Here is a 13,865-nt window from a genome sequence, read left to right on the forward strand (position 1 = left end):
TTGGGAATGAGTTATACAAGATGAATGAAGCTTTGAAGTTCAAAACAGACTGCAATGACAGTGAGGTGTATGAAGGTCCTGATGAGCCCAATCAGTTTGAACATTTCAAGACAAAGTGTGGAAGAGCAGATGCCATGTAGATCAAAGATGCAGCAACTGTGTGTTAGCTTGGATGTCTTGGCTTTGACACTATCAGCTGTCCTTGCCTACATTCCATAGAAAAATCTGTCTGGAGGGAGGAATTAAGTCACAGAGAGGAGACTACCTAGCGGTTTGCTGGGAAGTGGCAATGCAAAATGCACAAAGCACAGGATGTCATATTTAAGCATAGTCTCTTAGCAACCTTTTAGCTCCGAGACTTTTTTCAGCAACTCAGTTTCTGCTTTTTCCAGATTTACAGTAGTCAAGAAGAGGTGGTAATTCTTGCCAGCAACTGTAATCAAGGAGGGTGGTTTCAAGACATGCCAGGGTAAAGGAAGTAATTTCTGTGTTCTAGTACATTCAGATGGCAGAGGTTTTATTTCCCCAAGAAAATAGCAGCAGCAAGTTTGTACTAGAGAATTCTGGAAGCTTCTCTACACTGAAAACAAAGGTGGAAAGACATAAAGGTATCTTATCCATAAAGCCAGAAGGCTTCCCAGGGACTTCAAACTGAAGCGTAACATGGTAATTACAAACAATTTTCATTCCCTTCCACAAACCAGCTTCATCAGTTGATTTGAAGTCATTAGAGCGTTGCTTATTCTGATGAAGTTTCCAATTCATAACCTGCTCCTACTAAAAGTCTGCTAACTCCACTGAAGTTTTATTGCCACAGTCATAATGATTCAAACACTTTCATAAAACCTTGAGATCATTAAAATCACTGTGTATAAAGAGTCCTAACATCCTGATTAAGTGACCCCTGAAGATTTATATTCCCATTTGCTTTTGCATGTACATGTTTCCATGATCTTAAAATACAAATCAGTTGAACAGATTTACAAGACAAACTTCAGCACAGGTGGAATTCCCTTCCCTCAGCATTCCTGACCTCCAAATGGGAATACAAGTGAGAAATGTGATATCGTAAATGCTTGCTCAGCAGTAAAACAGAGCCTCTTTCCACATATCAGAGATCAATGTTGTAAACTTTTATGACAGTGTTGTATATGGCTGCTAGCTTAGGAAAGAAAAACCAATACAATATTCCTTTGGGACACTGACCAACTAATACAAACATATCCAAAGATAGAATTTTAGCCTAATTTCTTGAAGAAGAGCACCAGAAAAATTAAGTGAACAGTTTATAAACATGTTTAACTTGTTATAAGCCCACTAAATATAATATCAACAAATTCAATGTAAAAAGTTGGTATTTAGGCATGCATTGAAAATACTGCTAATAAGGAGGTGACTAGAACCAGCAATGTACATGTAAAGTAATGACTCCTCCATCAGTAAAAAATTATTGAAAGCCTTTGCCTGAAACTGAGAATTGTTCCTCTTTTTATCACCATTTATGATTTCTATCACATTCATTCATTAACAATGTGTTCTTAAGAAGTATTTTCAGTCACACACTGAATTTTATTATATCCCAAGTAATACAATATATAAGACAGAACTTGTGATAATAAGCTTCATTTTGTGGTAGATTTAAACTAAGAAGAAATCCAAGGCTACTCAAACATCTCTGAATAGACTGAACAATTTAACGTATCACAAAACCTGATACGCAAAGAAGGAAGCTATAAAAATGTTAAATCCCAAGATTTGCTACAGATATTGAAAACAAGCCTTCCTGTATTAGGCATTTTTTAAAGTTAATTGTGCTACTGTACAAAATTAGAAAAAGCAATTTTATGGTGCATATTTCAAAAAATTCTGCTCTCAAAATCATACCCCTTGCAAACTCAAACAGAAAATCTGCCAAAGTGCCAAGTGATTATTTCCTACATTGTATTCACAGGGTTATTTGAGGTTGCTTGAAAGGGCCATGACAACAAACAAAATCCTGACAAAAGCCACAAGAAACAAGAAAAGTCATCGCAATTAAACGAGAAAGTAATCCAACCAGCATTGTTTTTCAAGTGACAGGGTTAATACACAGACACAAGACCACAACTGGATACTAAATACCACTTCACAAAGTGAAAACAGTGATTCATTTTCATAAAGTCAGATGTCCTCAGGATGTCTCATCTCGTATTGTTTCCTGATCTTTTTTTTTTTTTCTGCTTGACTGCAATGATTTGGAAGTAGCTTTCACTTGGAATCCTTTTGTATTGCATTTTAGCTTATAACCGGTTTGCATTGGCCATCCAGAAGAAAATTCAAGTTGCTAACTTCCTATGTTGTTACAACACTCAGCTTGAATACAAAGCAGAGGTGTCATTTTAAGCAGAGAGAAGACTGTTGTGGGCATCCAGCAGCTGTTGCTGTTGTGATTAAAATGAATTATACCTGAAGCACCTTATACCCCTCCCAGAATAAATTTCTAACTAGGAAGCTAAAGCTACGACTCACAACTGTATTTAGACTAAAACACAGTTTTCTTGATGTCTGCAGTGGTGTTTAAATTCTCCGGTAAAATGACTCACCATGGTTCCAAAGGGTATAGCTCTTGAAGCATGATAATAGATGGCAATGAAGTTAATGAAGAAGGCAGTTCCACACACCATTGCTGGAATAAGGAAGGCTCCGATGAACATCTGCTTTATCCATCGCCTTCCTGTAAGAAAGGACATTCCAACGGGACTGGTGAGATAGTGTATTTTTTTTAAAAAGTTACCAGCAAGCTCACCAGAATTTAGGTGTTTGATGACTTTTCCCCCCCAAAAGCTGAAAGAAATAAGTAACAACATACTACATCAATACAAGAGCCAAAAGTCAACTAACAGTTTCATTTGACTCCTGGCAATTCACGAGATGCAGCACATTAATCAATTTATTAGGACAGATGAAAAGACAGGAAAAGGGATACAGCATGAGAACATTTCAGCTCAAGAACAGCATATGCTAAGCTGGCCAAAGAAACCAGGGTATGAAACATAAGTGTATATTTAAGCTGCAGATTAGTAGAGACAGAGAGAGCAAAGCTGGCCCTGTGCAGAGCCTGCTCACACCCTGAGAACACATGAGAGCTCAGCACTGCTCCTGGGAGAACTCAGCACTACAGCTGCTTTCAGGCACCACCTGCTCTGGGTTGTCTTGACCCAACTAAGTTGACTCCATACATTCAGGATGCATTAAGGAACTGGCTATCCCTGGTATAAAGCAAAATGCCACAGCATTTAATATACAGCAAAATTGAACTTATATCTTCAACAGCAGAAAAGGTAGAAGGAAAGCGATTTCTAAACCTCAGGCATAAATGGAACAGCAACACCTGTTAGCAGTTGTTACTAAGTTTAGAGCTCCCTGAGGAGCTCAAGAAACCCTCTTGGGCAATACCTTAAGAATTTTCACTGTCTGTATTCCCTTTATTTTCCATGGTCTTAAGTAGTGTCTATATTTAAATTTAATACACCATAGATGCATCTATAATATGCACTAAATAAAAAACAGTCAGAAAACTAGCATATGCTTTTCAAGACCATCATATGTATTTTCACCATAAGCCAACATAATCAGCATTTCAAGGTTTGATACATATTTGATCTGTAGAAAAAAAAAAGCAAATCTGGCTCAACTATATAGCATGGTACATTTTACAACAGCAACCCTAATTTACCTAGATCTGTTTCTCTACAAATCACTAGGTTTATACACACGCCACATAAAAAGAAACATCTAACCTCCAAACTCAGATCAGAGTGCAGTTGAGACTGAACACTAACAAGTATGCCGTGCTAAAAAGATACAAATTTTCTTTTGTGAACTTACCAGAAATATTTTTTCTAAAGCACTGTAGAAGATAATAGATATTGATTACTCTTGTATTGCAGCATAGGGAATGGATTAAGCTAGTGGACTGCAAGGATGTAATTGGTCACAACTCAGAGGCATAGTGGGGCGCACTTGAAGACAGCCTGTCCAAATCTGTTATGTCAATTTTATTGGGCTTCTGCTCCCTATTGATACTCATTTTGAATTTGCTAAGTATAAAGCAGAGCACATGATGGAAAGCAGAAAAACCTTCTTTAAAAGATGCTATAAACAGTTTTCCCCATCCACAATTAATGGTCTACTAAGTACTGTATACTCATCCTTTCCGAGTTAGCAAACATAACCCCCACAGTACCTATAGAGAAGGGTTAGGTAGGAGACATCTGGAGAAGATGACATGAGCTGTTTAACAACATGTTACAGAAGAGGGAGAGACTATTATAATCTCTGGATGTCATGAGCCAAACAATTATATACAAGAGTATAACAACCAATTCATAAGATACAACTGTTAACAGTTCTTTAGCTCTTAGTACTTTTAAATTAACCAAAGACTTCAGCTATCTTTAATTAGAAAATGCAGCCAATACCAAATAGTAAATAATATGAAAGTTAATTATACTCAAAATATTTTCTGTTTATTAAGAATTTAATGGATTCCACCCGAATGACCTAACTCCATAAGGACACTTCTATATGCGTGCAAATCAGAAAATAATAACTTCTCCATTTAACAATGTAATGAAAATGCTGAACCATGAAAACAATTTACCTCCTTGTCTAGCATAAAGGCTTCCTCCAAAATATCCATTCACTGGTGATGTTGCAGCGTAAACAAATATAGCTGTACTAAGCATTGATCCTCTCCTACAAGAAGGTGATTTTTTTGGTAAATGAAATAGAAAAACAAACAGTGTTAAAGCAGAAGATCACAGTAACATACATACATTTAGCAGAAGCAGTTATTTAATATCTTTAGGTAATGTAAAAATTTAAAAGTGCTTAAATTGTAAAATCTGCCTAAGAATGAGAACTGTTTGTATCCAAAGCTTCTGGCCAAGTCTAATTCAATCTGGGAAAAAAGGGTTCTGACATAGTACGTTCTTTTCTAACATGCATTTATTTTCACTGGAGTATAAAATCTCAACTCTGATTGAAATACTCTGACATTTGGATGTGGTACCTTGTAAATAGTTCAGTTCTTCATACGCATGACATACATTAAGTGTAAGATTCAACTATTGCAGATAAAAGTTCCTCTTAATATGAAGGCCAGTATTAACAAAAATATACTAAGATTGTGAATGATGTTTCTACCATCCCTCAGAAATTAACTTTTAAGATCGAAAGTATTCATCTTGCAGAAAATTAGAAAACCTGATTTAGAAACTATAAATACTATAATGAAGCCACTAATCAGCATGGAGTAGTCCAATCAGAAGAGTTTAGTAATTTTTAAATTATCACCTCATTAAACGTTGGAGTACTCATTTTGGCATAATTTTTCTGAAATTTTACAGGCAAAGCTAATAATTTTAAATCACAAAAGCCATCTCCAAATACATTTTTAAAAATCATGTCTAAGAATAGCAAGATATAAATGTTATTCATGAAGAGAGCTGTTTCCCCATGTCCCTCTGCTACTCTGTGATAGCAAAAAGAAGTAGAAGGTTTTCAGCCAGCTTGCTATACTTTCTTCAAATTAGTTGTTCTGAGAGATTCCAGACTATTGGCATTTTGGCTTTTGATGAACCATTACTGGATGCCTGCCCTACTCAAAGAAGTAATCTTTAGTACAACCAGCTTCCATGACTGCATGGATTGAACTAAGCAAATATACCTGCTGGTCACACACCCTAAAGAAGTGTTATGCTAACATTCGTTTCTTAAAAAAAATAAGCAATAGCTCCATTTTACGAAGGTACTGGTTAGACAGAAACCAATTTTAACACTTCTCCTAACTTAGGACAATTTAGAAACACATGCAAAACCCCGGAAGACCATGCACAGTCTGAAGTGACACATGTATATCCAGGCTACATGTAAAATGACTAGCAGATGTTAATCTAAAATTATCTCAAAATTTGCTATTCTCAAGCTTACTCACGTATGTTTCAAGTATTCTAATGGAAAAGCTTCTCAAAACACAAACCAGTATTAATAAATTAATAGCTGACACGACCAAATTTCACTGAGAGACTTTTAGTTGGCATCAGCTGCATGATCCCTAAGAGTTTTAACAGACCTGAAGAACACTGACAAGCAATCATTCTTGTAATTCTGGTTTACAGCCTTCTTCACTCACATCACTATTTTCCTAAACATAAGAATTGTCTGTACCAGATTTGGTCAATTGTTCCATTACATACCCAGAATTAAATTCACTTTGAAAGTGATATAAAGGCCTATTGTAATAAAAGACTAAGTGCACATATATTTTTAAAAATTACTGTTCTGACACATTTTACAATTGCCATTACTAACTTACAGCTTCCCTACAGTGCAAAACGTTCTGAAATGGTTTCATTCCCCACCTTAAAAGGGCTGACATGCTGTACAACTAAAAATGTGTATGTAAGTCTATCCAGAAATGTAACCATGGGGCACAAGGCAGGGAATAACACTATATGAAAAATGAAAATATGCCAAGATACTGGTACTACAGAGTGGCTTTTTAAACACGTCATTAAAAGGCAGCTAAATTCAAAACCTAGAGTTCTCTCTAGTGGCACATTCGAAGTATTACAACTTGTTAAAATCAATAGTTACAGGTGATATTCAAGAGAAAAATAGAACAGAGATTTGCAATTTTAGTCATTGCTTAAAACAAAGCACTTGTAAAAAAATATTTAAAAAAAAAAAAATAATACCCTCCAGTATCCAAAATACGATCACTACAGAAACACATGGAAGTCCATCCAGGACACCAAAAATCTCAAACAGATAAAAGGTAAAGGAAGAGAACTAGGTGAACCACAAGTGGTGTGTTATATTTAAACTTGAGTACTATTTGTTTGTTTTAAATGAATTCTCTCCAGTTAGGACCACAGCCCACCTGTTGCTGGAGGTTTTACATGCAACACAGGCTGAGCAGTATCTGTCTGAAAGAACTTCAGAAATTAAATCTCCATTCCTGAGAAGACTTGTGGATAAGACTGGCTTAATTCATTGTCAGCAGTAAACAGGACTATTCACAACACAGTACACTCCTACTTCAGTCTTTACAGGACACGGCGGGGAAAACAGGGTAAGAAATATAGTAAGATCTTGTCACTCCAGATGAAACCAGGAGTGAAATATTTGCCTTTTAACAGTTATTTCCCATATAATCTACCTGTGATGCTGCAGAACGACAAACTAGTTTCAAAATAAATCATGTAAAAAGCAAGCATTAAAAGAGTAAAATTAAAGGAGACCAACTCCCATGATAAGAGTAGGGCAAAGTTTCATTACAACTTAAAAGAACTCTTCTGAATACTATATCTGATCTAAACATAAAGACTAAAGACTCTCAAACACTTTTTTCCAGGCCAGTTAGCACATTCATTTTTGTAATTATTTTGTTCATTAAGCATTTATATGTGGAAAGCATGGCACAATTATACTTACTCTGTGTATAAATCTTCTATCATTGCAACAACAATAACTATAAGAGACACAGCAAAAATTTGACAACCAGAACCAATAAGCGATGAAAATATTAGAGGATGACTGGATGGTCTAAAAACATCTCCATGGACCTGCTTCCACCCATACTCATCACCTAGATCTCTGTCCTAGGAACAACAACAAAAAAAAGTCTAGTTATGACAACTAATGACAAGCACACAAGCTATGCATAAATTAAAGGTTTGATTTATTAAAGCAACTTCAAGTGCAAGTATGTCTTCTCTCCTGAATGCATCAAATCTAGGAGAAAAGTTTACTTTTCAGATGCTTATGAAGACAACAAAAATTACTACCTGAATGTATGATGCAGTAAAATCAATCAGATTCCCTCCCTGTCCCTAAAATCCTCTGAAGTGCTTAGGAGTATACACAGGCTTCTATTACACACTCAGAATGGACCCCATTTAACCTAAGTGTGGATATGAACATGAACACAGTGACTACAGACAAAATTCTGGGTTGCAACCTAGAACCATGTTAAAAAGAAAACCAGTAACACTCTCAAGACACACATAAGACAGTTTTCTGTCCAACTGAAGAAAGCCATTCAGAGCTGCCAACACAACGAATGCATGAAGAGAAAACAATAAGGTTTAAAAAAAGATTTTAAAAAAGCATGAATGCAGATCTTACCATATCATCCATTTCTTCCTCCTTGCTGTATCTTGCATAATCTTTTCGCAAAGTTCTCATTAATATCATAGACACTAGGCCAACCAGAAAGATCACCATCATAAAAGAATTGAAAATTGAAAACCAGTGAATCTACAAAAAGAAAACACATCCCTAAGGTTTAGAATTGTAAATGTGTTTCAAATGTGTTCCAATAAGGATGAATCATTGCCTAGCAGGACAGCTTGTCAGCACTAGCTGAGTAACAGTAAACACATATTCTAAGTAACACTACATTTGTAGAAAGTCCCACTAAAACTGGCCTGTGAAACACCATACATAAAGCCTTTCAACAGCCAAGCTTGCTCATGAAAAGTTATCCCAGCTTAGTTAAGCACCAGCAAAGTTCGAACAACTGGCTGCATGTGCTCCCTCGGTAAAGGAAAGGCAACACAATGTACGGCTGCCTTCCTAGAGAAGAGGTTTAAGTAGTAAAAGAGATGATCACAGCCAAAAAGCCAAAGGAACCATTGCTTTGCACAGGACCAAAATGTGCAGCAGCATTATTTTGCCTCTGACAAGTACATCTTCTGGTTTACGCTGAGCTCCAAACAGAATTCAAAACCTCTCATTTCGGAAAGTAGTATAGCTCAGTATACTACCCATAAGGAGATTACAACCACAGGTTTAAACCATCACAACTGATACCACCAACTGGTTTAGGCTGATGCTTTTTGCTTTGTGTTTACTTCAGTAAAAAGTGTACAAATGACCAATTGCAGTTATTCAGCTTATAAGTCACACAGTTGTGTCCCTGAAACTTCACTGCTTCCGAACATGTGAATGTTTTCTCGAACTGCCTGGTATTTGTTGCAGGCTTGAAGCTTGCCTGCACGTTTAATGAAGCACTCTAAAAAAACTGGAGCCATCCTGTTCAAGCAACAGAACTATCACTTAAAACCTACAGTCCTAGACCTGCCTGTTTCATTGTCCCAGAACACCTGGGACATCCAAAAATTCAAAGATGTCGTCCAAAAATTCCATGACACCTTCTGAACTAAAGCAACCATTTCAAAAGGATATTTTGTAAGATTGTCTTAGAATAATACATACTCTGTGCTGAAAGAAAGATGGGTCAAGATACTTGTCAAATCGGTCTTCAAACTTCACATCTGACTTCTTCCATTTCACCTAAACAGTGAAAAATTTACACTTGAAAAGCTCATTAATAATATGTTTAGCTATACTCACATGCAGAAACCCAAAACACATTTTAAGAATCATCCACTTCAGATTTTTTTTCTTCAATATGAATCTAGGTTTTCGCAAAAACAATGGACTGATATTCTTAAAGACTAATAACTACAGGTCAGACACAGAATGAACATGAGCCATGCTTCATGGATCTAATCTTGTCTATGCTTATGTTTAAGAACTCTTAGCCTCTGCAAGGCTAACCTAAGATGTAAACTTCTAGTTGTCAAATACAACAAACCCTTTTCATGATTATAGAAGGAGCTCAAAGATACTCATACTGAAGATGTCAAAACCAAAATCCATCAAATGATCCTATTTTTCAGTATTGTTAAACAAATAGTTCTAAGATGATGTTTTTTTCCCCACAGTAGATACCTGTAAAACGATAAGGCAATACCTTTGAAAAATCCTCCCAAATTCGCCCAAGATTTCAGAACAAAGGCTAGAGAAAGAAAGCATGTTTAAATATGTTCAAGAATGATGTGTTAGAAAGCAGTGGAATTTTTCCAAAGGTTTTGGTGGTTTTTTTTTTCTGACAGCACACTCCCTTTTCTTAACATTTCCATGTGCTACATTGTATGAAAAGAGGCTTGTGGAGAACATTACCAGTGTTCATTGAGCGATGACAACACCCTCTACTTCTGCTCGCCCAACAGCAGCTGAGATCTGTTTCACTGCCATGCACTGAGACTGGTAGTCAGTGAAATCATGTGTACCTAAATTGTCTGAGTAGAGTGCCCAAGAAAAAGATACAGTCTAACAGAAGTCAGGGAAATGAGAAGATATAAGAGCAAATTTAAAACAGATGCCAGTAGGAAAGAAAAGGCCATGAACTGAGATACAAGCTGGCTGGAAGGGAACTGGATAAAAGGGATCAAGCTGGACCCTAAAAGACAGACATTAAAATTTTAAAAGCTACAAGCTAAAAGCTGCAGCCTAAAATCTGTAAGACCACAGGATTCTGCAATCTAGACACTTCAACTGCCATTAAGTAACTCTGAATCCAGCTGGAAAAGTATGCATTTATGGCCATACTGTCACAGGGTAACAGCATATTACTGCTATCAGTTATTCCACTAGCTGCACAGAGGACTGCTTTGGATTTGGAAGATTCAATCATACTGATGAACTACATGGTGCTAATATGGTAGCATAAAGTATTTTTCAGAATTTTTGCAAGATTGTTTTCATTTTAATTCTTAAATGCAATTTCAGAAATTAAACACAAATTGACACTAAAATTTTTTCAGAAGCATGCCAAGATTAGGAAATACCAAGATTTTTAGTGATCTTGAAACAAATGCAGCCCCCTTGTGCATATCTTTTTAAAATACCTGACAAAGAATTACCCTTTCCAACAGATGTTCTTGTATTCAGTACAGAAAAAAGCATATAAATGTAGATTGAATACGCCTATCACTCACCACAGTCCTGAGACAGATTAAAAACCCCATGACTCAAGTATTACTCACTTTCAGGTATGATATTAATGTTCTTCAGTTCAAATTACAACCTTGTTCAAGATTAGTAACTCAAAACATTAATAGCTTTCAACATTGTTTTAAGCAGATACATTTCTCATTAGAGCATCTGCCACTAAGAAGCACTGCTTAGAACAAATCCACCAGACACAATCTGTGAATTAAACACCACACATGCGCCACCCTAGCAAATGGCCAGTGGTGCCAACAGAATTGGCTAGGTAAGTCTTGAGCTCTGTACACTAAAAGTTTTTTAAGGGAACATCTAATGTTATTTTCATTACCAGCAGATACTCAGTGCTGTCCACCTCAAAATTTACAGAGCAAATGGACTTCACAATGCTAGTTGAATTTGAAACAGAAAATTTCAAAATTTCTACTATCATTTTGCAGTAGAAACAGGGATATTAGTGCAAACATAATTCTAGAGAGCATATATAGAAACCAATTACCTGCACTTCAAACTCTACAACTTATTCAGCATAAGACAAATGTAATAGTGGCAAGAATATCCTCCGAAATAAAATCTTATGCTGACACCTACTGCTAACACATTGTAGAAAAGCAATGCATTAAGAACTAGTTTCAGTATACAAATGTGGTGAACATGAGAAGTGAATCATTGCAGATTTAAGTAACATCAAATAAATAAGGAGGAAAACTAAAAAATTTAATTTATCTCAGATCAGCAAACATTGTTTATTCATTACCTTTCATCATAGCAATTCAACATAATAGCAGAGGGCTTCAGAGAAAACCTTACTAATAAGGTTATATCAATATGCAAATTTCTACTGGAATTGCAAAACCAAAATAAGCTTTGATACTAACTGCTTGCAAAGTATGAAGGCTTACAGTGGGTTTTGGTCCTAGCTCAGAATCCAGTTCAAATCTATGATGCAAATGTCAGCGCTCCAAACACCAAGAAAATGTGTACCTACTGGGGGGTCCTCTATACTTCTAGTCTCCATACCTTTTGGGACATCTTCCTTTCCCTCCAAAACAGTTTTCTGCAGATTACAGAATCTTCAGTTTGTTTGACATGTTTCAAAATCCCTCATTTTACACTTATTCTTAATAAACCTATCAAGGTTTTTCAGTAATGGAAAAAAAAAAATTGAAAGAGTGAAGATGCATCTTCCTCTAATACAGCCTGATGTATCAATACTTAGTTGTAGGTATACAAGTACTTATTTTTGAGCCATTTCATCATGTAGAATTTCTTATTACAGATGCAGCACCAAATTACTTACTGAATATGACATCTGGATTTTTGTGTTTGGTACCAATTTCACCTTTCCTTCACTGGTCAGATTGACATCTACAATTCTATTTCCATTGTAACCAATTTCAAGTTTTTTATAAGTCCAAAGGTAATAATCTTCTCCATTTTCATCTGCTTCTCCAACAATACCTGCATAGGAAACAAGTGTAAGCATCCATTACAGGTATGCTTTTCAAATATTCTGTAATTATTTTTTCAAAATTATGCATTACAAAAGTTCTGCCAGCTAAAAAAAGCAACATAACTACAGTAAAGAGAACACAGCAGACCTTATGCTCTTCTTTTCAACTCTAATACCTCGATTACACCTTCAATCCACAGGTATATGCAAGAAGCATTTTGTAATGGCATTAAAAGAAAAAAGCATGCAGCTACAAACACTGCAGAAGAAACAGAAGACACAACAACAGCTCCTCTAATTTTACTTTGAATTCTTACCAGATAAACAACTAGCTGAATACAGATTTAATTTCCATGAATAGAACTTAGCCAAGACCTCTGTATGTTCCCATCTCCCGTCTATCACTTCACCCATTTTTCTTCTTCTTAAAAATTTTACTTCCATTCTGTATTCCTCATTAATTGACTCCCCAACACATACTTCTTGCTCTCATTTGCACACAAGCTTCTAATGCCTGCCAAGAATTACAGTTTTTGACTGCTCTCTGTCACTTTCACTGAAAAATTCAGAAAGTTATCATTTACTTGAAGATTTTTATTACCACCAACATGGAAAGCTGCTCAGATGCTCCTGGAGCATCAGAACTCAACTGAACTCAGTATTAGCTATGATTAAGTTCTTAATTTTCAGTAAATTACTGCAAAATGTCTAATCTACTACAGAAAAATTCCAGAGAATGTCCTATGCTGGGGGAAGTGTGTGGGGGGGAAGTCAAGCCTAGCAGTCACCAAGTTAACAGGCTAAAAGCATCATCTTTAATGTCAAGACCATCACACCAAAGATCACATACAAGATGGAAAGCCACAATAAAAGTAGCACTCAAGATATACAAAGGTGGAGGGGAGTGGAAGAACAAGTAGGTGAAGGATATGGAACAGGTTATCGCAAAGCAGCAGGTATATGAAAGAATGGCACTTGTGCATTACCTGTGCTTTTTAATTTTCAAGGTGGTATTTTTCTGTCATGTTTTTTACTCACGCTCATCTGTCAGGATTGCCTTGTATATGCCATCCACATGAAAACGTGCCAGTTTGTGCCTATGCCATACAGCCTAGCACCTGGCATACCATCTGTTCCCACGGTAGTATCCAAAACCATGACAATACAGACCTCTAAACTACTTAAAGGACATTCTGATCAATCACTACCTGAAGGAGTGAACTAACACAGTGCTCCATAAACTTAGGGAGATGTCCTGAAACAAAGACGATCAAGCCTAGCCACTCCACTGCGGGATAGCAATTCAGGAAAAAACAGAAAATGGAATAATTTTATCTGAATGTACTGAAAAAGATCTGGTTGCCTTTTTCAGGTCAGAAAATAAAGTGTAAACCTTCCAAAGCCCTCAAACAGCAGTTGGAAGTCCTTACCTTTAGTTATCAGCAGTTAAGAAAAGTTATTTTATGCCTAGTCTTTACTGAAAATAGAGTACTCCTTACTGCATATTTTGAGGACTTCCTAAGGAGAATTTCAAATATTAATGGTTGTGCATATGACTTTGACATCAGTA

General features: G+C 36.2%; 1 protein-coding gene across 1 annotated transcript in view; it reads right to left on the minus strand.

Annotated features, from left to right (window-relative positions):
- The window catches only part of TM9SF3 (transmembrane 9 superfamily member 3), a 50,233-nt gene that overhangs the window by 14,947 nt on the left and 21,421 nt on the right, over positions 1 to 13,865 (minus strand). The window contains exons 4-9 of the mRNA XM_052799729.1: positions 12,143 to 12,303; positions 9,265 to 9,342; positions 8,173 to 8,304; positions 7,480 to 7,646; positions 4,643 to 4,737; positions 2,583 to 2,713 (exon numbers count right to left, since the gene is read on the minus strand). Of these exons, the coding sequence (XP_052655689.1) occupies positions 2,583 to 2,713; positions 4,643 to 4,737; positions 7,480 to 7,646; positions 8,173 to 8,304; positions 9,265 to 9,342; positions 12,143 to 12,303 (764 nt within the window). The remainder of the gene's footprint in view (positions 1 to 2,582; positions 2,714 to 4,642; positions 4,738 to 7,479; positions 7,647 to 8,172; positions 8,305 to 9,264; positions 9,343 to 12,142; positions 12,304 to 13,865) is intronic.

Source organism: Harpia harpyja, chromosome 10 (assembly GCF_026419915.1).
Source record: "Harpia harpyja isolate bHarHar1 chromosome 10, bHarHar1 primary haplotype, whole genome shotgun sequence".
In the NCBI taxonomy this organism is placed as follows: domain Eukaryota; kingdom Metazoa; phylum Chordata; class Aves; order Accipitriformes; family Accipitridae; genus Harpia; species Harpia harpyja.